Source organism: Pipra filicauda, unplaced genomic scaffold, assembly GCF_003945595.2.
Source record: "Pipra filicauda isolate LSUMZ 115617 unplaced genomic scaffold, ASM394559v2 scaffold8_size5757611_pilon, whole genome shotgun sequence".
Classification (NCBI taxonomy): Eukaryota; Metazoa; Chordata; class Aves; order Passeriformes; family Pipridae; genus Pipra; species Pipra filicauda.
In genome coordinates, this window is record NW_024105087.1 from 5,535,722 (window position 1) to 5,561,601 (window position 25,880).

The 25,880-nt window shown below is 39.8% G+C and overlaps 1 protein-coding gene across 1 annotated transcript in view; it reads left to right on the forward strand.

Moving 5' to 3' along the window:
• Positions 1-17,441, forward strand: part of NAA15 (N-alpha-acetyltransferase 15, NatA auxiliary subunit) — a 41,917-nt gene extending 24,476 nt beyond the window's left edge. The window contains exons 13-20 of the mRNA XM_027729670.2: positions 1,327-1,455; positions 3,928-4,141; positions 5,285-5,478; positions 7,629-7,737; positions 8,097-8,195; positions 8,917-9,060; positions 9,489-9,586; positions 12,280-17,441. Coding sequence (XP_027585471.1) covers positions 1,327-1,455; positions 3,928-4,141; positions 5,285-5,478; positions 7,629-7,737; positions 8,097-8,195; positions 8,917-9,060; positions 9,489-9,586; positions 12,280-12,480 — 1,188 coding nt within the window. The 3' untranslated portion in view covers positions 12,481-17,441. The remainder of the gene's footprint in view (positions 1-1,326; positions 1,456-3,927; positions 4,142-5,284; positions 5,479-7,628; positions 7,738-8,096; positions 8,196-8,916; positions 9,061-9,488; positions 9,587-12,279) is intronic.
• The last annotated feature ends 8,439 nt before the right edge of the window (positions 17,442-25,880 follow it).

Consider the following 25,880-nt stretch of genomic DNA (forward strand, 5'->3'; position numbering starts at 1 on the left):
CACTTGATGTTATTCTTTCATAACTGAAAGTCAAAGCAGCTCAGTGAAGTCTTCCCAGACTATTTATCAAGTGATAGTTTTAGGATACAGGTAATATCATTTATGTTGTCTGTGGGAGACAGGCAACAAGCTCTTGGGATCTACCTTCAAAGGTAAAGCCTTTTCTGTTTGTTGTCCCATTTTTCTCCTCTCTTGAAGAGCAAGAGAAACCTGGTATAAGTTGGGTTGAATGGAGAGGAGGGGGAGCAGTTTTTATAAGGGGAAATCTGGAGGGTCTTTGTGAAATGTGTGCAGGCAAACATGAGGGCAGGGGAAGTTCTGTTTTATATAAACTCAGTAACTTAATGTGGGGTTTTTGTTGCAAATCTGATATGAATTTAGTTGATTTGACCTCCCTCAATGCCTTAAGCAGCTTTAAGATGATGTCAAAAAAGCAAGCATACCAGTTACCCAAAACTGAACTTGAAAAGTATAATTGATGATATTGCTCTGTGTAATCTTTTTATCTCTTTGATCTTATGCCTAGTGCTCAAATACAAGCTTCTTAATTAAAAAACAGTTAAAGGAGACCTAAAGTAACCATAATGCAAATGGAACTGACATTTTTTTCTCACTTCTAGCTGCCTAAATCAGGCTGTTTTGAACACTGCCTTTCTCTTTCATTGCTAAGTTCTCCAGATCTGTGCAAGTATATATAAATACCAGATTTGAAAGACAACTGTAATCTCCTTTTTTGAACCAGAAGGTGTCTTGAGTTAACAGTATTCCTTTTGCCTTGCCACTGCTCCCTAGTACTGATGGCATAAGAAATCATCTCCTACTGCTGTCAGTTAGTACACTTAGCTGAATCAGCAGTTCTCTGGAAGGTACAGATGGCAGCTTTAGTTAAGAAAAAAAAAAATTCCTGCAGGATTTCCTGCAGCTGTCAGTGTCTTGCCATGTGCTAGAACTTTCCTGCCATTTTTTTTCATGCCACAGTGTGTTACTTGTGTGCACACAGTGTTAAAAATACTGAATGAAGGTCTCAGCTATCCTGAAGCTGAGGAACCATCACAGTTAAATGGTCACTACCTGGCTCTTCATTGTTTCTTTCTGACTCTTCAGTAAATGTAACAAAGGGTTTTATATTTTTCTTAAATTGATGAACAAAGCAAGTCCATCTTAACTGTGGCATTTCCAACTTTCAGGACTCCAGTTCTGAGATTGAGCATTTCTTTGGATAGCATCCTTATTTGTACTTTTAATTAGGAGAAGATAAAAAGGAAATAGAAGTCAACAAATGGAATGAGAGATTTATTTTTTATGCAATGCTGTTTTTGCTTTTAGGAAGGAACCTCGGCAGTGGAGAACTTGAATGAAATGCAGTGCATGTGGTTTCAGACAGAGTGTGCACAAGCCTACAAGGCGATGAACAAATTCGGAGAAGCACTTAAAAAATGCCATGAAATTGAGAGAGTACGTATCCAGTTAAACTTGCCTGGGTTGGAAAACACTGGCTTAAGTTCACTCTGCTGATATGTTTCTTTTCTGAGCAGTAAAAGTATACTTCATGTAGCTCCAGGAGAGATTTTGTTTCATGTTGGTTACTGGCAAGTTGATAAGTTTACATTTCCTCCTAAAAGTGCCATTGTAAACTGTGTGTTATGAAGAGATTTTTTGGAAGTTATTTGAAGATCCAGAAGAGAGAGGAAAGCTCTGAGAAATATTGGCAGTGTACATAAAAAAATACGTATTTGGGTAAAAATAAAAACTAAGTGTACTTTAAGTCCAGAAATAACATGACTGAGCTGACAAGCCCATTCGTGAAGTAAAGGAAAAAAACATCATTTTAGTTACTGTTTAAGCACTGTTTTAGTGGTAGACGTTAACTTTAAAAAAACCATCAAAAATATTGAGTATCTTCTCCTTAAGAAAAAAAATAAAATTAAGCTACAGTTTTAAAGAAACTATTGGAAATATAACAACTTCTTAAAGTAGAAATTGTGTTTAAAAAAGGGGGAATACTCGCATATTAAATGCAGATCCATAGTAAGGCAAACAACACAATTTGGATCCACAACTTCAAAAAAAAAAAAAAAAGTATGGGTTTGGGTTTTTTAAAGCACATTAGGGTCTAGAAAAAGACCTGACAGCTGAGGGTGTAAATGAAGTGCTGAAAGAGCAGAACTTAGTAGGAAGCTGTGCCTCTTTGCAAATAGAGAGGCTTTAGGAGGTTTCAGCACGGCTGCTTTTCTGCAGAGAAATATTCTCTGTGGAATATTGCCTGTGGAATATTCTCAGAGCAAATTATCAAAGTAACCTGGCCTAGTGAAAGGTGTCCCTGCCTGTGGCAGAGGGTTGGAAATAGCTGACCTTTAGGTCCCTTCCAACCCAAACCATTCTGTGATTTGCCAGGACCATGTTTTGTTCACAGAAATCCTTTAAATAAGTTAGATTCTTGTAAAAGAATATGTCTATTGTAAATTGTCTTGGTTGCCAGAAGAGCTTAGCAAAGCTGAAATAAAGTGTTAATTTAGGCCATCCTAAAAAACAAACAAACCAAAAGAAAATTTCTAAGGAATTAAGTCACTACGTTTACTTTTTTATTGGATTAATTGATTGAAGGTGTTGTAAAGTTCAAAAATAAAATAGACAAATATGTTGAATTCAGAAACCATCAACAAAGCTTTGGTGTTCTGTAAGAAAAAGCAGCACCTCTTAAATCCTTTAGTGGTGCCAGTCATGTTTAGGGCAGTCTAGTTGTTAAAATATGTTCTGGATTTCAGAAACACTTTTGATGTCATCCTTCACACCATAAAGGATCTAAACTGTCTCAGAAAAAGTAGGAAGTTGATCTCATGGATGTAATAGTTAATTCATGGCTTGGAAAACAGAGTAGGAATAAATAATCAATTTTTGCAAGAGAAGGGATATGCCATGGAGATCATTAAGGTATCTCTGTAGAGTCTCCATTGCTTCATATGTCGATAAATGATCACAGAAAAGGACTGAATAGTGCAAGGACAACACCTGTGCTGTCTCAATACTAAAAGTGGCCCATGAAATATAATGTTCAGTCGTGTAGTCAGTGAATGAAGGGCAAGAAAAATGCCTATGCATAAGTAGTAAAAGGTCTTGCATTAATTATTGCTGCTCAGGAAAGAAATCCTAACACCATTATAGACAAAACTGCAACAACTTCTGTGTTTGTGTGGAGCAGCAGTCAAAAAGACAAGTGGGGAATTAAGTGACTATAGAAATACTTTTATTCAATCATGTGACTGTCATACTGTTTATGTCTCAGTATCACACCTCCTTAAAAACATGCTGGTAAAATATGCATGGAGTAACTTCAAAACAAAGAGACTGTACTTAGCTTGTCATGCTCACTGTTTTAGCCTCAGCTTTGACAAACAACAGCTGAGTTTAGGCTGAAGTCGTATGAGATCATAAATACGTGTAGAAGTTCAAGAGGGGCATGGCTTTTCACTGCTTCTCAAACAAAAAGGGATATCAGGTGATGATGAGGAAAGCAGAGCTTGAACAAAAGGAAATACTTTGTCACACTACCTATTATTTAAGTGTGGAATTCATTGCCATGGTATTTAGTGGAAGTCAAAATTATACTTTTCGTTGAAAAAGAATTAGTGAAGTTTATATACAATGAAAGTAGGACCTTTTCCCCTTAAACTGCTAATTGTCAGAGGGTAGTTGCTGTTATGAGGCTGTCAGATGGGTGAATTTTGTTTCTGACCTAAGGTACCTTCTGTTCTTTTCACCATGACTTTATTTTTGGAGGGTTTTGTTAACCTTTCTGACAGTTAGGTTGTATTTGTCAAACAGCAGAGTTTTCCTAAACGATTCCTTTGGGGAGAGCGTATTTTAAAAGTCCAGGTTAGTACCTGACTGTTAATACTGACTAAATAATGCTATGTTACGCTGTGTTAGCATTTTGTAGAAATCACGGACGACCAGTTTGACTTCCACACTTACTGTATGAGGAAGATCACCCTTAGGTCTTATGTGGACTTGTTAAAACTAGAAGATGTGCTTCGACAGCATCCGTTCTACTTCAAAGCAGCACGAATTGCCATAGAGATATATTTGAAACTTCATGATAATCCCTTAACAGATGAAAATAAAGAACACGAGGCTGATACAGGTATGCAACCCTCAGGATTTATTAATTGTGCAGTTTCACTAATTAGTGGATATTTTATGAAGATCTAGCATTCTTGGAGTTGTAAACTGCAGTAGCCAAAAATAAAAGTTTTACACAACTCAAAGCGGGTAAATTGTAACTTCGACTGCATGTAAAAGTAGATGTTCTGCTGAAGTTTAACTAATACATGTTTTTGTCTTGGTTATTGTAAAACAATGATGGGGTTGTAGTGAGAGTTGTAATTCTTAAGTACAGATGTGCTTGTGTTATGGAGTGGCTGTGAAAACATGGAATTCTCATGGTGGTTGGTCTGAAATAACAGATGGAAGCCAATGTGCCTGGTGGTATCATTCTGAGCATTTTAAGAATATGCAAAAATTTCACTAGGTAGCAACTTAAATTTTATCATCTGGCTCGTGATGTAAAAATTACTTTAAAATCTATTGATATATTTTTTTTTCCCTCATCTCTGATTTGAGAGCAACTTAAGTGGCTTGGGGTACCTCAAACGGTATGAAGAGGCTCATCAGTCCTTCAGTAGGAATTTGTCAGCTTTTAGTATTTTTTTATCTCAGTTCATTTGTGTGGCTTTCAGTTCAAATTAAGACAGGTGGAAGTGTAATAGAATTTATTGCAGCCACTTCTGATGTGTTTTAAATTAACTCTCCCTATTCTAATTGGAGGGAAGAGAGGATCTGAATATGAATCAAATATGTCTGTAGGGCATCAGAAGCAAAGCTGAAATTGTCTATGCCAAAGTGGAGCTATTTCACCTTATTTTTGTTAGGCCATTTAATTACTACATTAAACATGTGTAATGCCTCAGGGAGAAATCAGTGAGTATTGCTGTGCACTTTTACTCCTGGTGCTGGATTTGTGGAGTCGTGCAGTAATTACTCTGTCCCACCTTCAGCATGTGGTTCTAATTCCAACTCCCTGATTCCACTAAGGAATTTGTGAGCTGTGGAGCAGAAGCACAGACTGTAAAGTAATTATTGATAGTAATAAGCTTCTACAGAGGTAATGGCAGCGCTGCTTGTTAGTAGATATGGTTTAAAGAAGGTGGTGGTGTCTTGACAACTGATGGAGACTGTTAATATTAGACATCAATGTTGTCTGGTTTTGCCCTTTGTGTGTGTACAGCGAATATGTCTGACAAGGAGCTAAAGAAGCTACGAAATAAGCAGAGAAGAGCACAGAAGAAAGCCCAGCTGGAGGAGGAAAAGAAGAATGCTGAGAAGGAGAAGCAACAGAGGAATCAGAAAAAGAAGAAAGATGATGATGATGAAGAAATTGGAGGACCTAAAGAAGAACTTATCCCTGAGAAACTGGCAAAGGTGCTTACTAATGTAATAATGAAGTCATAGAAATTGCTACAGAAGTTGCAGTGAGCACAGATAAAAATAGAAAGCCATTCAGATAACTTGTTTATTTTTTTTGGTGTGGCTTCTCTTCACAGGCAGCATGTTAAAAAGAATTCTTTTCTAGGGGTAGGTTGTTACATATACTGTCAGCATGGTGGAAATCACGGCTTTTGTGCCTGGTTCTGACAGGCACCTACTGCAGTCCTAAACATTAGCTACAGGTGGAACTATTTTCATGTGTGTATTGCACTAACTTGTTGATTATACCCTACTTCTGGTTGGTCAGATGGAAGTCTTTCTGTTCTATATGTAAGGTGATTATCATTTGCTCTTTTATGTCCCCTAATATTTTTTTGTTTATTAAGCATAGTCAGCCTGTGGAAGAAGAGCCATTGAAGCACTGAAGGCTTTAACAGGATTTGTTTGCATTTGTTTTGATTGGGAAAAAAAAAAGGGATAAAGCAGCTGTAGTAGTACATAGTAGTACACTAGACTGAGAAAGATTTTGAGATCTGGATTAAGAGCTGTAGAGATATATGAAGGGGAGGTGACCCAGAAAGCTATTGTTTTTGCTAAAAATTATACCTGTAAGGAGCAGGAAAACACTCGAAAAATGCGGGGGAAGATAAGGAAAATACAGAGACTGGAAAAATTAATTTATAGCAATAGTAGAATAGTATCCAAGTTCTGATAGATAGAGTATTCATGATGTTCACTTTACACATACAATGAGTATTATTTGCACTTAAGGTGGTATTTGAAGGTTGAGGCAGTGAAATTCACTCTGTAGCCAGGAAGCAAGTGACTTAAACTGCACTAGTTATTTAAGAATATTTTTGGTATTCCTAATGTTTAACTCACTGGCTGCAAGAAGCAGAACTAATTGCACTGCTGGTTAAGATTGAAATGGTCTCAGTGGTGTGTATTGAAATTGAGTTCTGGAGTAGAGGGACGTCATGGGGGGTAGCCCAGAGAAAACTAAGCAGTCCCCAAGATTATAGGGAATAGTTGCAGCTGTATAATGCATTCCTTTGGCAAAACTAGTTATGTATTTAAGATGTAGATGTCTGTATAATATAATTATATTCCTATGTTAGTATCGGAATCACGACACTTCCAAACGCAGTTGGTTCCTAGTGCCAGAGGACCATTTCTGACAGAGTTGATCACTTGCAAACAGTTTTCCTGAAACAGTTGCCCCGGACTTGTTTAGGTGTATAGCTTTGGCATTAGAGGCATAGCTTTGAAATCTGGTTTATTGTGGGTTCCAAATAGTTGATGTACACAGTGACATATGTAAAATCAACAGCATACAGAAATAATGCAGTTGTTTTTATGGAAGGTGCTGTAGTATATGTTTAGCAGGAAGGTGTTTGTCCTTGTCTTCAACTCAGTTATTTGCCATCAAGTGTATCACTTCAACATTACTATGTTGTTACTGACACACGAAAAATTTATCTGCTTCTTAGAGAGTGGCTTATGTTCATAAAAACAAAAACAGGAAGGACAATAGACAGTTCTTGTTTGACTAATCCTGAATGTCTAGATGGAAGAACCTATTAAGAATCCTTGCCTAGAATTAATTTGTGTTCAGTCTGCCTGTTTACTGGATTACACTGGGTAAGACCAGGAGACCTTGGTCAATGTTTAGTTGCTTCAAGCTTGCTGTTTGTATCTTGACTGGGAATGTTGCCATGACCTAGCAGCTCTTAGGAACCTGTCTGGAGTTCATGTCAGCAGAATGCTGTGGTCATTTATTAGTCATTTACCATCACCTCAGGCCTATGTGTGTAGGTTGTCATGGACAGCCCTACTGCCCATTTCAGAGCAGGTTCAGCTCCAGCTGTGTTCACCACTGATGTCTGATAGAAAGCAAAGACTTCTATCTCTATAGGAAAATGTGATTTGTAACCATCACAAAGCAAATTTTTAGACTTTTTATTCTATGTTTAAACACTAATATTGAGTGAAATATGCAGAATTTGTAACGGAAGAGGTTCTAAGCATCTTATGCACTGCCTTAGGAGAGTAACTCTCTGATGTCTCAGGAATAGCTAATTTTTGTTGCTATAGAGTAGGTTTAAACTTTGACTTGGTTGTGTGTCACTTCCTTGAATCCGTAGGTTGAAGCACCTTTGGAAGAAGCCATTAAATTTTTAACACCCCTGAAGAATTTAGTGAAGAACAAAATAGAGACGCATCTTTTTGCCTTCGAGATTTATTTTCGAAAAGGTAGGTGAGAAAACTAATGAGAGCAAGAAATTTGTGATTCGTAAAGCTGTACATTAGAACTTAAGCAAAAATTATTCATTGGATGTGAGGAGCCAGTCCCTCTTGAGACACAGAACTATTCATTGGACTGACACCCCAGCCACAAGCAGTCTGTGACAAACCAAAGTGTGAACATTTGATGATTATCCACTTAATTGGCTGATTAAATACGTGCATGTTAGAAAAAACAGCTGTTGCAGTACACTCAGCTATAATTTCTTCTGATCGTTCCAATTTCAAACACTAAATACTCCTGCGACACAATGTAGTGTTCCCACCACAGGTTTTTGAAATTTCCCAACACTTTTTTTTTTTTCCAGAGAAGTTCCTTCTGATGCTTCAGTCTGTGAAGAGAGCCTTTGCTATTGATTCTAGTCATCCTTGGCTTCACGAGTGTATGATTCATCTCTTCAGCAGTGGTATGTGTCTGTTTGGTAGGACTTCATCTGTACACACTTCCAGGTGATGCTGAGCCAGCATACAATCACTGATTTTTAGTTTACAGGCAATAATTCAAAATATTTAATACACATATTAGAAAGCCCTTTAAACCACTGGTTCCTGCTAAAACTAAGCATGTTTGTTATGACTGCAGCTGGATTTAGGAGTTATTCCAGTATTAGTAAGTCTTTTCAGGACTGTGAGTAGTATGGTGAAGCCTGAAAGAGTGAGGGAGTGAAGAAGTGGAACTGTACAGTGAGGAACCTTGCTTTTCTGCTGGCAGCCTGTGTCAGCGTGCAAGGAGAAGGCTTTGAATTCTGTCCTTTTTGGTAAAAGGTTGGACAGATTCTGCCCCTTCCCTTGCCCCAGAGGTCACCCTTTCTGATGGGGGCTACAAACTAGATACAGAACAGGCTTGTATGACAACAGTCTCTGAGCCTCATAGATTTTAATTAGTAAAAGTGGGACCGTATGAGTGTAAAAAAGCTTTGGCTTTTTCTAAGTATCAGAAAACTGTCATAGTTAAGCTTTTTCCAACCAGATCCAGTTATTTACCTTTTCAAATTTCGTGCATCTTCCTTCGAGATCCTTTCCAATTATGTTAATAATGTAAACATGAAAAATATTAAATACATAAAGTATATTTTACTGTGATTACCTGTGCCCACCTCAGTTAACTTCTTTTTTCCAATTGAGCAGTATCTGAAAGTAAGGATCTGCCTGATGCTGTTAGAACAGTGTTAAACCAAGAAATGAATCGGCTTTTTGGAGCAACTAATCCAAAGAACTTCAATGAAGCTTTTCTTAAAAAGAACTATGACTCACTGCCACATAGGTTATCAGGTACTTTGTCTTTATCCTTGTTCTGCCCTACCTCTGTATTTTCTGTGATTACCTGGCAGTGGTATCTCAGTGTCAGCCCAGGTGATGTTACAATCTTTCCCTCAGGAGTGCTTTTCTGCTCTCAGTTTCAGTTCTTCTGACATGATTGCCAAGTTGTCTCTGGTTTTCTTTGATTTTATCTTTGTGCTGCTGTAGTACAAATGTTTGGACCTCTCTGCCCTATCTGTTGTAATTTCTGATGTCTGCTGAATGTTTTAGTGCTTTGTCTACCCGAGTAGGTGTCAAGCTTTGTGCTCCAAGTGGTTCCATTCTGAACTCCTGCTGGAGAGTTCAGTCCCCCTCTTAGTCCTATTAGATCTACTTTATGTTTGTATATAAGACACTTTTGGTCATCGACTTGGTGATGAGTCTTATTTTTCCTCCCGTAGCTGCCAAAATGATGTACTATTTAGATCCTTCCAGTCAGAAAAGGGCAGTGGAGCTGGCAATGACCCTGGATGAATCCCTTATTAACAGAAATCTTCAGGTAACATATTAATAAATTGTAAACAATTTCTGGTGTATCTGTGGGAGCTTTATGCAAATTTTGGAGGTAAGAGGAAGCTGACATGGTTGCTGTGCCTTATGGTAAGGAGGTTGAGTTGTGAGAGAGAGGGGTGTCAGGTTCTTCTGAACTTAAATGTTTAACATCCTTTTCACACTTCTAAATTAATTTAGTTTTGTGATAATATGAAAGTAGCAACAGCAGAAACCATGTTATTGCCACAGGTAGTGGGAAAACTTATTAAACACAAGAGAATTCACATGGCAAAAGATGCTAAGCTCTCCTTTAAGAAAAGACAGTAGTCTGTCTGAGCTTTGGCTGTCACACAGGTGACTGTTCACAAGAAAAAGATTGACTTAGGAGTGGCCCAGACTCTGGGAAGGCTTTCCATAGTCAACTTTCTGCAAGCTGTGGGAATTACCTGAGGTTTAGTAAAAGTTGCATATGCACATTTTAGCCTTAGTGTGTAGTTTAACGAAAAGCTTCCCAAATTTTGAATCTTTGCTCCATTCTGGTGGTCGTGGAATAATCTCCCTGTACCACTGCCCCACGTTCATCTGGGAAGACTGTCAGTTGTGACTTGCAATTTACAGTATTTTAGAAAGGTAATTTTTCTTTGTATTTTCATATGTTTCTTATAAAAATTAATAAACATGGTCTTTTTTCTTCCTTTGACCACATACTTACCTGGCAAAACAGAGAAGGAATAAAATGTCCTTTGAGGGTTTTTTTTAAGTTTTTTCTAAACTATTTCTGTATCCCAGGCAAACTGTTTTCCTTGTATCATGTAAGAGTGTCCAGCACATTTTATTAGAGAGATTCTTTGGCAGGCTGTGCAAACTTATTTCTTTATTGTCCTCTTTGTTTCTGCACTCAGGAATTTTTTAGATGTATTGCAAGTAAAATTGGTGAACTTTACTATAAAATTGTTCTTCCGTGAGCAAAAATCGATATTTTCCAAAAAAACGTCTCTTTGGAAATACACTGGGTTCAATAGAACTTCAATTTTTTGTGAAGGATTTTAAGTTCATAGTGGAATTTTTGGACCAGACAGAAAGGGGAAAAAGAGACAATAAAAAGCAAATTGCTGAGATTTATAAACTCGTTTAGGATGTTAAAGATTCAGATCCTTTCTCTACGCTAGCTGATTGGTATGGGACACAAACTTGTGTGTTTTAAATCCTAAGTACATATTTAACAGTTTTCATAAACTTGTCTTGTTTGGGTGTTGTTTTTTGGAATAGCATTTTTTTCTTTACCGTTTGAGTGATCTCAGAGCTTAAGCCAGGTTATTAATAGATTTAGAAAACAAAAATTAATTTAGCGTTAACAGCCTTCTTTTTGCTGTTTTTTGCCTGGGAGTGGGATTCTGGGAATTGGACTGGGGAGAGATTAAAATGTAATAAAAAATGCCTGGTCATTGTGGAGGTGTTAACTTGGTAGGACTAGAGGAAGCATTTAGCAGCTCAGAGTGTATAAACATGCTGTATGCTGCATTATGATAAAACTGAAAATGGTGAATTCTGGGTGCCAACATAAAGTAAGAGTTGGAGTTCTGCTAAACTTTTAGAAGGGAAATTGGAAGTGCCCTAAAAATTGAGAATCAGGGCATTTACTGAAAGGCATTTTTGTGTGCAATGAGATCAAATTTATTACATTTCATTTTAGTAAAGACCAGCAAAGAGCAAATGTGAGCAAAAGGGGTTGTTGAAGAGAACTTCATAACCCCACAGCAGGAGGACAGAGCAGTTAATCTCAATACACAGAAGAAATGAAAGCTATACCAAATGTCATAGGAGTGGGAAAAGACTGACTTACTATGCTAATGCTTGCACACACAGCACAGGCAGATGTTAAATGCTGACAGGCTTTAGTGAGGCTCAGTAGGTTGGTTTCTGATGTTTGCAGTGCAGGTTGGAAAAAAAAAAACCCACAGGAAATCTCCTTTTTCTCTTCTAAATCACGAATAAAAATGGATAGGGAACTGCATATATCTGAAGGATGTGGTAATATCAGAGTACTTTGATTTGATTCACTAGTTACAGGCACACTTCAGCAACTCACATGACCTTAAGTGTAAAAATGTGGGGGGTTTTCCCTACCAGAAATGTTTTCACATTAATTATGGTTATTCAGCTAATGCTGTTTTCACATCTTATTTATATTCCACAGTTCACAGAAGTCATTACTAGGAAATTATAGTATATGTTCTGTATTCATTGTTTTATTTGCAAACACTAAAGGTACATTATGTACATTATGTCAGTGTATCCCCCAACTGGTGGGGTTCTTGGTTGCCAACTAGTAAGAAAAAAATTTTTTTAGGAAAAAAAGGAGCAGGTGACAAATGAGTGTTTTCATTTTCCAGTCAAGATTTCTAACTGGTTTTCGGATCTCTTTTTAAATCGCATTCTTTAAATCAGACTACCCTGTATTTCACGCTGTGTCTAATTAAAATGGCATTTGATGTTGAATAGGGGCAGGTGTGTGGCAGAAATACTACTTTAAACTTGTCTTGTGAGTTTGCTCTTATCTCATACAGCAAAACTGCTGTTTGAAACCTGTAAAAAATACTTGGAGTTTGTTTTCTTTGTAGTATTGTATTTCTGGCTTGTGAGTGTTCAGCTGAATGTTTAAAAAAAACATAACCCTTCTTTATTTTTCTCTTTAATTAGACTTGTATGGAGGTATTAGAAGCTTTATGTGACGGTAGCCTTGGAGACTGTAAAGAAGCATCTGACACTTACAGAGCAAATTGTCATAAGCTTTTCCCTTATGCTTTGGCTTTCATGCCCCCTGGATATGAAGAGGATATGAAGATCACAGTTAATGGAGACAGCTCTGCAGAACCTGAAGAACTGGCCAATGAAATATGAACAACTTTATTGGAAAAAAATGACGTTGGACCATATCTGGTGTATAATATTTTTGTCACGCACCTGCTGAATTGTTCTAACTTACACAAAAGAACAGAAGGAAAAAAAAAACCAACCTGGTTGCCTTCAAATAGTTTTACTTTTTTTTTTTATCCTGCTGACAAATATATATATAAAATATCTAACATATTACTGGTTATAGGTTGTTCGGTTTCTTAAAAATTAAAAGCTGCTAAAATTGAAAAAGGAAAAAAAAAAACAACAACCCTTCTCCCTACCTACCTACCCACCCATGTTTTTAAACTAATTTATATGAGACCTGAAGGGGTATGTGTCCCTCAGAGCAGGTGTGTGGCAGAAATATTAACTTTAAATTTGTCTTGTGAGATTACTGTTATCTCAGACAGCAAAACTGCTGTTTTAGCACTGGATTCTTTCACTGAGCACAAAGAGTTGATGGGGCTTTAGCATCTGACTGATTTTGATACGGGGGATGATTGTGTCCATAGGAAGTATGCAATGCGAATCAGAATATACAGAGAAACCTGCAACATACGTGCTATGTTGGGGGTGCTTGGACATACAGGATATCAAGCAGAATTAAGAAACATAGTGTGTTCAATAAGCTTGTTGTGTCTCTGAAATTCACTGTACACGATCAGTTTATTGTTCTTGCACCACAGTTTTTAACTGAAGGAACCAGTTAAAACGGTCTCTCCTGGGATTAAACTTGGCGGGGGGGAGGGAGGTGGGGAGGGGAGAATCAGCGTTGCTGTTCTTGAGGTGAACTTATCAGCGTGGGTTGGCCAAACTTTTTAAAACTGTAATGCAAGAACCAAATAAAAATTATGCACTGTGATGTGGCACCAACTAATTAGAAAGATCGCATGCATTTTTCACGTAGAGTGAAAACAAAATGAGAACATACTATGGCTTGAAGTTGCAAAGAGGAAAACTCCTGACTACCATTTTGACTGATCAAGAGACTAATAGATTAAAACCTCAGCAGGCCTTGTTCATGTTATGCAGAAAAAAAAAAAAATAAAAAAGTGCTGCAGTTTAGATACCTCTGGAACTTTTCCACAGTGTCACAGGTTTGTAATACTTGAAGCCCTACATTTCTTAAGAATATATTTCTTGCTCAGTTGTTTCAGGCAAGCCCAAGACTTTGTAACTTTTAAGGGGCCCAAAATTTTTTTTCAATAACAGACCAGCTTCTTATTCCTGCAGTTACAAATGTAATTTCCTTTGTCAAACATAAGGTACCAAATATAATGCAATAAAACGTTTTGAAAAACAATTGTGTGAATATTTAAACCAATCTATGTTGTACTTTGAAAATGAATGGGTTTGCTAGAGTGCAGCTCAGGGTTGGCTTACTGTGCTGTCCAGTCATGCTAACAATGTCACTCCTGATGGGTGATCATCAAGTATAAAATGCAAATGCATTATATGTAAATACTGAATGTCTGGGAAGTCCTATAACACAGAATGCTTTGTTACTTGGCTTTTAAGTTCCACCAGTGTTAGGTTGAATTTTGTTTTCCAAGTCAAGCTTCAATCTACAAGTCTACTGTGTTAATAATATAGATAAGTGCTCAAATGTTTTCTTTTGTAGGTTCATCATATAAAACAGAGCAGAAATAAACTACAGCTTACAAAGTGAGTGCCTTCTTTGCTGCAGAAGTTGAGTTACAGAGTATCTGTCATGTGGATACACAGCCTTCCTCTTCCACATCATGGGATTCAGCGATATTGACATGTACAGTTAAGAAATCCTGGAAGACTTATTGGGATTTGTAGTTTTTTAACTGTCAGAAGAACAGATTTTTGTTGTATATTCAGCTCCACTTTCTTTTCATGGTTAGACTATCCTTGTGTATGTTTGCAGTGTAGTTTCTGTCGGAAATGTAAGTTGTGTTGCTGTATTTGTATATTTAACCTGCTGGGCTTTTAGGGACTAGAATACCTACAGAGCCTTTACTTGAGTCTGGTATGTATGTCTTAATCTCAGTCATTTCTGCAGCCTGAGATACTTGGACTGCATGTCTTCTGCAACTACTGAAGATGGTTCAGTCTTGCCTACACAAGCTACAAGCTTTTGGCCTTGCCTCTGAGTATTGCTGCCGTTTCCTTGGCTTCTGATGCTTAGCTGGAGGCAGATGAGTGTTCACTCTTAACAGATTGTGAATTGCATCAAGCAAATTCTGTTTTTTCCAAATACTGTTTTTTGGGTGCTGCCTATAAATGGGATTATTTCTTTTACTTTTTCACTGCCTGTTTTTGCGTTGAAATGGATGAACTAGAATCAAGAAGTTACTTGTTATCTGTCATTATGCAAATGTGGGAAAGGATATTTCAGTGGGCCTTCCAAAAGCCTCCATCTACCCATCTGTCGTGATTTTCCCCAAGGATACTACTTCATAACCTTGCTTGAAGCCATCTATTAGTGCTTCAGAGATGATGCTTTTGGATTAAAGAGGTTCCTCATCCCCTTCCAGAAGACTGCAATCCCAGGAAAGGAAACTAAGCCAAGAGTTCACCTAAAGACGAAGGTTCTTTAATTGGCAAAGGAATTGTTATTCCTTCATCTTCATCTCTCTCCTGTTAGATGCAAGGCTAGCTTCTGAGGAAGAGTTTTAAGAGCTGGAAATGAAGTTACAATCCAATGCAATGAGTCTTGTGAAGTGGTAGCACAGAGTGTTGTGCTGCAGTGAAAGCTTTCCTTTGCGTGCTGAGATCCAAAATTGTAATTATTGATGCTTGGCTGACAACACAGGTGAGCAGGGATTGCATTCATGGTCAGTGTTGGCTTACTCATGAGTCATGATTTGTTTTGATGCATGAATTTTGCTGGAGAAAGATGCTTTCACCATCAGTGGAGCCACTGGTGATGACATGCTGTGGATATCTCCCGGGGGAGGGGGGGAGGAATTCAAACAACAGAGTTTCCCTAGATGAGAGACTGTAGATGGTGCAAATGTATGTTGCATGAAGCAATGCCAGAGTCAGAAGTGGGCCTAAATTGTAAATAGCTGAGAGTGGTCATTCGCCCCGTGATGGTGCGTGAGGTACTCGCCTCCTCCGTGTGGAGAACAGAGCATACAGGCATGCATGTGAACAAACAGGTAAAATTGTCTCAAAGTTATCTATTCAGCAGCTCATTCCTTTGCATCCTAAATGCCTTAAAAGCTTCTGTATTCTTCTGCATTTATGGGGGTTTCTTTCAGTAGAGGTATTGGTACTTCCGTGGTCATAGGGGAGGAGTCACGTCCTGATGTCTGCTGTGTCAGGAAGGAAGTTTGCCACTCAGTTTTTCCCCTGGCATGGGGAAAAAATTCCACGTTTCCCAGGGGGCTCTCTAGGGCTTGATGAAGTGTGTATAATTACCCTGTTAAATCTTCCTTTAACGTATGGGTTTGCCAGGTGTGGAGGAGCTACAGCTGTAACAGTAGATCCTGGAAGCTGGTGCAGCACCTTCCTTCAGCCAGATTGAATTGTCAGTGTCTTCCTAGAAGAAAACACGGGTGAGGTTAGGGTGAGATCAGGCCTGAGAAGCCAGAGGCGCAAATACAATTTCAGCATCACGTGAGCAAGTTCAAATAAGAACACTGAAGATTTTTGTTTAACGTGATGCCTTTGAGGGTTGGAGCAGCGGTGCCATCGTTCCTGCAGTGCTCGCATTGTGTCGCCACAGTTGTGCTTTGAACATGTGCCACTCATGCCAACAAAACCACTGGATATCACAATCCAGCTCAATACACCTAAATTAAAATCTTATTTTTCCCTTTTTCTGATTGCTTTGACTGTTAGTTTCTAAGTGTTCTGTACGGGGTAACTAGCTGGCTTTGAAATCTTTTTCCCTAAGGAATTTTGCTTTAAAAATGCCGTTTGGACCTACGTGGTAATTTATAATAGCTTGAACTATGTGGAAGTAAGAGTTATGCTTGTGCGATAACACACTGCTTTAGGATTCTGTGCAGGAAAACAGTGCAAATGTAGTATAATTAGACAGTCTATTAGTAAATGAATTGAGAAGTCTTTAAGCTCTTTAATGAAAGCTGAAGTTCCAGATGGAGGAAAATGATTGCTGAGCTTGGGGAAAGACTCTTGCTTCCAGGAGCATTCCAGTAGTGAACTGTTCTGTGATATGGTGAGGAGTGAAAGGTGTATTCTTTTACAAAACCTGTGGTCGTGCTGTCATGACTTTATTTCCTGGACATTAAAGCTGCAGTCTGCAAACACCAGTTTTAATGGCTGTGTCAGGCAGAGACTCTTCTTCCCAGGAGCATACACACAGTCAGCAGTGAGAATGGCAAGGAGCAACTGATAGAGCAGCTCAGCAAAGGGAGACTGAAGTGAATTATAACGAGGTGGCATAATAGAAATCCCATTTTAGATTAAATATTAAATAGCTTTTTAACTACTAGAAAGATGACTGAAGCTGTAAATACTATAAATGCTGTCTTCCCATGCCAAGGAAGCTGTAAATGTGTATTACTTTTAGAGTGGTACAAGCAAAGAGTAGTATGTTCGCAAAGATTCTAGCTTTGTATGTTAGTATTCACGTAAATCATGGCAGAAAATGTGGAGGACAAAGATTGTCCAGTTTACTAGGGACCATATCAAAGGGTTTGTAAGAGTATTGCAAGAGAAATATTACTGAAAAATCCAAAGCATCTTAGAATAACTTCCCTAAGATGTTTGTTTTAATTGAAAGTGTTACACCTGTTAATTGTTCATAATGAGACACAAAAAAGTACTTTTACAAAATATTTCTGCCTGGCACTGCCCATTCAATATCTACCTCTACTAGTCCTAGTCTAGTTCAGCTACTGCATAATTTTAGCCATTTAGCATATAACACATGAAAAAGTGTCATTTACCTGGTCGGTGAATGTATGATGATGGATAACATTTAGTTTTAAACTGTAATGCAATAAACCACGAACTTAGTGAAAGTCCTGTTGTTGGTTCAGTGCAGCAGCATATTTATTGCTTCATTGCTGATCCGTTAAAAAAAAAAAAAATCTTAATGATAAACTCCACCAAGCCACTTGCTGTTGTACCGGGATTTGCTTTCCCTTCCAGCCTTCCTAACTGGTTAACAATGTTGTACTGTGTTTTTACGCTCTTCTCTGGTGGTAGCAAATATCAAAACTGGCAGGAAGTCAATCAAAGAATAAAAATGCTGAGTTCTGTTTGTAAATGAGTACTAGTGTTTCCTTGTAGGGTCCAGCATCCTCCTTAGATGCCCACCAGCTCTGTAATAAACGATCCCTTGGCTCATTCCCTTAATTCCCCATTGTCTCCTTCCATGCTGATGGATTGTTAACTGGGGTGTGGGTCTCGCAAAAGGAAGAAAGGTCAGTAGGGAAAGGATGTGATTCTTTTTGAAGTCAGGCTGCAGAAGAACCACCTTGGCAGGAAGCTGTCTGTCCTAGCCTAGAAACTAATTGTAGCTACAAAGAAAAAGATCCTTTGCTTTTTTTCAGGCTACAAAGAGCCTGGGGGTTTGAAAAAGAGGTGTTCAGAAGCAAGCTGACTGAAGAAGCATTTGCTGTTTTCCTCAGATATGGGTTTGGGGGATGAAATAATAAAATGTAGCTTTCTCTTCCCCACCCATAAGTCCTCCTGATCCCGAAGTTTTCCTGACCCAGTGTCCCTGAATGTCTTGTGATTGTAAGCAATTATCAGGCAAAATAATATGGTAATGCTGACAAACTGGGGCAAAAGTAGCCAGCAAACTGCTGACACAGCAGTGTAAGAACCTATAATGTGTTGTGGACTGGACGGTTAACGTTACCTGAAAAAAACGTTTGTTAACAATTGTGTGCAGTGAATAACAGCTCTGGTTACCGCTGTCTGCAGTGAGCACAAGGACTCCAGCGCTTGCAGGGTCTGCATTTGGTTGTGGATGCCTGCAGGGAAGGTGGGTGTGATACTGAAGTGATTACAGCAGTATCCTCATACTCCCCCCTTTGGATGGGAAAGGAGCTTGTTGCAGTCAAGGTTCCTTTGGACACCTCGTACCCTTCTGAAAAACAGCATCCCCTAAAAAATAGCATCCCTTCCTTATCCATGTCCTCAGTAACTTCACTGTTCTTCTGGGGAGGGAAGGGGCATTCCTGCTGGGAAACCACCTGCCTTGAACTTTTAATACTTTGAGACCACACCCTTCCATTTCTGGGAACAGCACCTCGTGGTTGTCTACAAGAGGACTTGAAGCACAGAAGATTTATGAGGAGCCAGGGTAGCCTGGCAGTTCATGCATTATTTTATCTGCATAAATCTCTCAGTTCTGACCTTTCATCAGTACCCCTCCACTCCATCAGGATCTTCCTACCTTGTCATTCATTATGCTTCTGGAAACTGTTCTGAAGGTCCCTCATGCAGTAGCAGAAAGACAACGTCTTTCTGCAGTCCCTCTGTCCCTTAAAATGCTGCAAGGTTGCATGCTAAGTGCCTTCCTCCACCTACGAAACCTCCACAGGTCCTACTGGAGGTGAATAAAAACTGCTCTAAAAACAAAACCTAATTGATTAACCCATTGTTGAACAGTTGGAAAAGCAATGTCAGAGTTCTGGACTCTAATCTTTTTAATTTTTTGAAGGAATACGTACAAAAGTAATGTTCTCATTTTTGATTGCATGATTTCTGCAGTGCCTAAGCTGTTGTGAAGCAGGGAAGGAGGAATCACCCTCAGTCTCTGCCTCACCTATGCTACAGATGAAGCCATTGCAGTACTCTTAACTTTATTCCCATCTTGCCTTCATGCAGTGAACCCAGGGGATGTGTAAATGCTATTTATTTAGGGGAAAATAAAGTGTGAGCAATGATGTGGCTGCTGAGTGGATCATGCAAGACTGGCATTTCCATGGTAAGTGCAAGTTGTGGGGCTTTGAGGGCTTGTTCAGTGTCTGGCACTTTCTCCTGAACTCAAAACCACGAGCCACGGCTCCAGCCTTTGAGAGCACTACAGGGATGTCTGTCAGCCCCTGAGAGCAGGAACAGCTCTGTTCCACTGCATATATATTGTATGATTTTATTGCAAAAATATGAAACTTTACACCATATACTCATAATATATTAAGCTGCTTTTATTAGTTAGCTGCTATTTTTTCTTGCAGTTATGTTTATAATCTGCAAGTATTTTTATAATTTTTTTAGGAAAATGTTGGCTTCTGGCTGTCTACATCATGCATTTCAAACACTTTTTTTCTTCATAGGAATCACCAAATGTTCATAACTTTTCATCTCGCTTCACTTGCAGTATCAATAAATGTCTTAATGAAATGTAACTGCTTGAGCTGGAAAAAAAACAATCTTTGCTTCACTGCAGAGTGAACTTGTCTGTGCTTTTGAATTCTTACGTTGTCCTCTGATGAGCATCTTTTCACCACGTTCTTTACATTCTGTATTGCAGGACCCTGATGGTGGAGAATGATTACCCCCTTCAATTAGACTTTTATATTTTTTGGCAAAACTGGCTGAGATCTCGTTATACAGCCATATATTCTGTACAGCAGCAGCAGGGGCTGTCCTGGAAGGCACCTCACCCACCTGAATCCTCTCCATGCAACGGTTCAAAGGCACTGACCCCTAGGGTATGGCCTCCTTCCTGAATTCCCCCGTGCTCCAAACTACAATACAGAAAGCAAAGGGGGATAGAGAAGACATAATTTTTAGTTCCTCTCACTCCTAGGCAAACAACGCCCCTTTTTTATGTAGTCTGGCCCAGGTGACCCCTGAGCACTTTCAAACTGGGAAAACCCACTGGATATCCTTCTGGCACCAGGGGATCACGGGGAGATGGGGGAGTGCAAGTCTCGTCCAGCTCTCCCATTACCACTGTCTTTTCTCAGAGTTCTATTCTGTGTTCTCCGCTCCAGTCAAAACCATGGAGAGGGGATCGGGAATGCCACACAGACCAGAGAAGAGTTTAGGTGACGAGGACCACTGGGCAACTGATCTCTTATCCCCACAACTCCCTCTGCTGCTGAGGTTGCTGGATTTCTGCCTCCCTTGACAGAAGGGAGAAAAAAATAACTGCACAAGGCAGTGCGTGCCAGTAAGGGAAAATCTCCACCAGCAGAGAGCACAAAAGGATGTGAGACACTGGTTTTCAGACAAAAGCATGAATGAACAACTTGGGAGCATTCCAAATCTGGCTTGATTGCCATCCTGCCTTTTATAAATTATAGACAGGTACACAAATTGTATGTGTGCTATGTGAACAACGTATGGTGACCTAAATTTACTTAGATACTTAAAGAGAGGATAAGCCTTGTGTGGCAACTGGGTTGAAACTGAGGGAGCAAACTGATCTCAGTGCCAGGCTGATGCACCAGCTGTTGCCAAGCATTAAGCCACTGGGATAAATACAAGCAGTATTTATATTTATTTGTTCAGTATACTCTGCATACAATAAAAACCCCTTGTATTTGGTTGCTGGCTGGGGTTAATCCACGATAGTGTTTTTTTTATTCAACGTTTTAATTGAAATCGCAGTAGGACTATGCCCTTGATGACAAGTAAGAGCCTGGGAAAAGAAGGAAAGCTTATTCTTGCAGAAGCAAGTAACAAAACCACACCCTGAGATCATACTGTTTGAAGAAAAACCTGTTGCCAGAAAACAAAACGCACGGTATATCCTCACCTCAAGCAGTCTTGGGAGTCAAGGGCCCAACATACAGGCAAATCGCTGGGAGATCACAACTGGATTTGTTTGCTGCCTGGAATGATTGACTGGGGGCCTTGATAAAGACAGGTAAATATAGAAGCTCTGTGACATTTGGTGAACCTTCCTGCAGTGCTGCCTTGGGACATGCAGACAGCCCTTAAGCACAGTGTGTACGACTGCGGGGAGAGAGAAAGCAGGGACATGGCTTTTAGTTTAAGACTTGCTTGGCAGATCAAAATGCTTCAGAGCAGCTTTGCTGCTCGCTAGTGCTCTCTGCAACCCCGCTGGCAAGGTGCTCCCTGTTTTTTCTGACCTCCCCCCTTGGATAAGCCAGCCCAACAAGGCAGAGGGCACACTCAGCACTGGACCAAGGATGTGCAGGCAGCGTCACTACAGGTTTGGAGAGCCTGGGTTTCTGTGACAAGCTCGACGCAGAAGTCAGTCAGTTGTCCCCTCAGCTACCCAGACAGGCCAAGGGCTCGTTCTTCCAGCCACTGCCATCCCAGGGCTGCACGACCTTACATTTCTGTACAGACCCAGATGGTCAAGCAGCGTTTCAAGCACTGGATGCAATCCCACAGCCACTCCGATTCTTATGAGTAGGGATGTCAAGTGGGTGCTCCTACAGAAATACCACTCATAAAGCTGAGGTTGCTGCCTTTAGCATTAAGGGTCCAGAGTTTCTCTGCCCATGTTTGGCAGAGCAGAGGGTTCTCATGCAGAGGATTTGCATTTGTGTCAGACAAATACAATGATGACATGTCTGCTGGATGAGGCCTATTATCATCCAGACAACCTAAAACACACACTGATCTCCACATTAAAGCCCCAGTCTACCATCAGGCACTCAATAAGGATAAAATCCAAGCACAAGCTAGAAATGGGAAAGCTTTTACTTCTTTTTCTTTTCTTAAGGTTTTTCAGTTTATAGTTTTGATGAGAACAAGGGCTTGGAAGTGAGTGAGAAAGTCGCACTCTGATAACTGGTGGTAAAAGCAGCTGTGTCAAAGCTTCATTTCAGTGCAAAGATAGATGAGACATTTGACCTTATGATTTCAACAGGGTATGTTAATACTTGCTTTTTCAGTGTGACATACAGGGTCCTTGAATCCTGTCTCCCGAAAAGCTGTCCTTTGTGCCTCCAACATTTCTGCCATCTGTATTTTATCATAAAGAAATATGTTAGTGGGAGGTCAAACTCTTCTTAGACTTGCAAAGTCAAGTCTTGCAATAGTAGAGCTTTTCCTTGCAAAACCACAGGACTTTTTCCTGCAAAAATGGAGGATGTGGGGCCTCACACCAAAGGACAAAGCCCCCACAAGGAATCAGAGGTACAGTATCTCCGCGGAAACTTTAAAAGCATTTTTAAACTACCTGTCATTAAATTAGTAGGGCACACCTGGAAACTTTTTGATCTCTTCAGAAAATAACAAGCAACATGAGAAAACCTTAGACTCACTCTTTTTTCCCTAATTTGTTCCTTAACTTAAAACCTGGTAGATGTAATTTTTAGACATTGAACAGTCTGCGTTTTCATGGGACTAACATGTTAAAATATGCCTTCAAGGGAAGACAGAAATAACTATTCTTAAAATGCTACACAAGTCCAGAGACTTGCAACTATTTTCAGAATCCCTTTTCTTAGAAAATTCTACATCTGCTAAATAAAAATAACTGTGAACTTGGGCTCTTGTGCATTCATTCACTGAGCACATCCGAAGAGCACATTAAAAGTACTTGTCCTTGCAAAAGAAGAAAACCAAAACCTTTTTTCAAATGCTTCTATAGAAAGAAACATCTTTAATTTATTCTGTTACTATAAATAAATTCAATTATATTTGCTGGTCTTCAAATACATCAGAAAGGAAAAGGAGCATCCAGAAATAGTCTGTGCTGGATGAAATGTAAGGATCCAATCAACATCCTTATCCCTACAAGTGTAACAGAAGTGATGACATTTCGAGTACCACACTGAAATAGCTCACATAAAAGTGACTTAAGCCAAGAGCCTCCTGAGATCTCCTGAGATCAGCCCATCAAAGGATTAAATTGGAAATCAAGCGCAGAAAAGAGGCAATGAGTGCTGTCCTCTCGATGGGAAGCCACCTTCCTCCAAAACTCCTGCTCTTGAGGGACAGCTTTCCTGGAAGAAGGAGGAGTGGGGAGGGTGGGTGGAGTCACCTTATGTCAAATCTTACTGATTTGTTAAGGCTGATGCCAAAGTCTCATGACTGCAGTAATGAGGAATTTCAAAAAGGACAGTCAAAACTCCCACGTGTACCTTTACTATCTCAAGCTAAGGCAAGCTGCTGCAAGAGGAGAGGGCAAATACTGAGTACCACCAAGAAACCTGAAGTGAATGAGGAGCTTCATTAACTGCCCTCAGGATTTTATTTTGACCCCTGGAAGAACTGTGAATTCTTTTAAGTAAAGAGCACTTTAGTCTCTCAGTAAAGTGAACTTTTCTTTCTATATCCAGGTATTGTCCACATCTGGGACAAAAGTTAAACTCTCAGGTTATTTATTGCACGTCCATTGCTTCAGGGCCCAGCTGTGTTCCAGTGGATCCCTGTGAAGGAGGTTCTGCCAACAAAAAAGGAACTGTGGTGGCTGTTGGCAGTATTGTGAGGCAAATTCACTGGCAAAATGTTGGGAGTGTCAGTTTATAACTAGCAGAGTACAATAATCTAATGACTAGGAATGCCCTCAGCCACTAGATGGTGTGTCCTGGCCGTTGAAATAAAAGAAGTTAAAAGCTGTTGAAGAGCTCAGATCTAATTATAATTCATTTTGACCCTCTTGGCATAACCCAGACCAAAATCAGTTAAACGAGCTGTTGGCAGACCCTGCTGAACAGCTGTTTAAACTCACCTTTTAGCACGCTAGTCAGAGCCCAAATCAGGGCACCCCCCCACTAGAACTAGCATTTCTCTACTTATTTGATCACGGGGCTATAGAGATATGTTTGCTCGTGCTCCTTCTCCTCAGCCAAACACATTTTACATTCTAGCTGCAAAAGGGAGCAATTCTGTACAAGGGACAGTAGCAACTCACTGGTGGCATAACCTCCTCACCTCCTTTTAATCTCAGATTTCACAACAGAACAAAACTATTCCTCTTTCTTTGAAAGAATTAATTATTTGACAGCATAAATGGAGGCATCTTGTCTCAGAAGAGGACTAGAGGCTGGAGGAACATCTCTACAATCTTAGAGATTGGTCCAAGGGAGGGGAAAGGGGTGTGACAAAAACTAAGATGGGCACTGTAACTGAAATCGCTCTGAACTCAGGATATTTTAACTTTTTTTTTTTATTTAATCTAGCCTATTGTTTTTATATTAGTAATAACAGGCTGCTCAAAAAACTACCCTTCAATCACATGACAGTTGCTCTATAGGATCCCGGGATCATTTGTTGTTTGTGCAGGCAAGAAGCCCCAAGTGGTCAGAGGTGTGTGTAACAGTGTAAAGAGGAGGACTCCCAGTGGCTATTATTAGGTATGTGATCCAAACCTTAGGAATCCTGGCTCAGCTATCAGTTTGCAGGCCAGAGAATCACCAACGAGTAACAGTTCTCTCAGCTACTGCAATCTACATTTGCTTTGCAGCGTAGGAGTTAAGCTCTCTAAAATAATGTTGCTGGTGGACATTGCTTAAACTTGATGTCTACATCTCACCTGACTCCTAGGTTGATGCCCTTGGTGAGTTAACAGACTGCTAAAGCAATGCCATACTTCCCTTCTTATTGAGAGATACATCAGTCACTTTTAATCCAAGTGTCCTCTCTGTCAGGGATGAACTTGCTCATTTACTGTAAATGGCAGCAGCAGAGGGGTCAGCCTGAAGCACAGCACAGGCAGAGGGGCTGGCAAAGATCTGCTTCCCAGAGCATTCCCATCTGCTTCCCATCTGCATTGCCAGCAGGTCGTGGCAGGTGATCCCACCCCTCTACTAAGCCCTGGTGAGGCCTCACCTGGAATCCTGTGTCCAGTTCTGGGCTCCTCAGTACAAGAGAGAAATGGAGCTCCTGGAGGGGGTCCAGCAGAGGACAAGAAAGATGATTAAGGGACTGGAGCATCTCTCTTACAGGGAAAGGCGGAGGGAGCCGGGCCTGTTCAGCCTCAAGAGGAGACAACTGAGAAGGGACCTCATCAAAACCTATAAATATGTGAAGGGAGGGTGTCAAGAGAATGGTTCCAGGCTCTTCTCAGTGGTGCCGAGCAATAGGACAAGAGGCAACGGACAGAAACTGATGCACAGGAAGTTCCATCTGAATATGAGGAAGTGTGGGTGACCACACGCTGGAACAGATTGTCCAGAGAGGTTGTGGAGTCTCCCTGACTGGAGATAGTCAAGAACCATCTGGATGCAATTCTGTGCAATGTGTTCTAGAGTGACCTTGCTTGAGTGTTATGATTCTGCCCCTGAAGGTGGGGTGACTGAGGTTCTTGTTAATAGATCCCTTGGGGCGGGTTAGAGGGAAACAACACTGAATGACCGGTGTGTTTATATATACATACATATATATATATATATGTAGGTTTTATTTTAGAACAGTTTGGTTGCAATGAAAAGGAGGTATGTAGCCATATTGGTTATTATCTATAGAAATGCAACAATATAAAAGTATAAAGATATCACTTAAAAAAAATATATATGGAAAAGAAAGAAAGAGAGGATAAGAGTAGACAGTGGAGACTTGACTGCTGGAATTTTGAT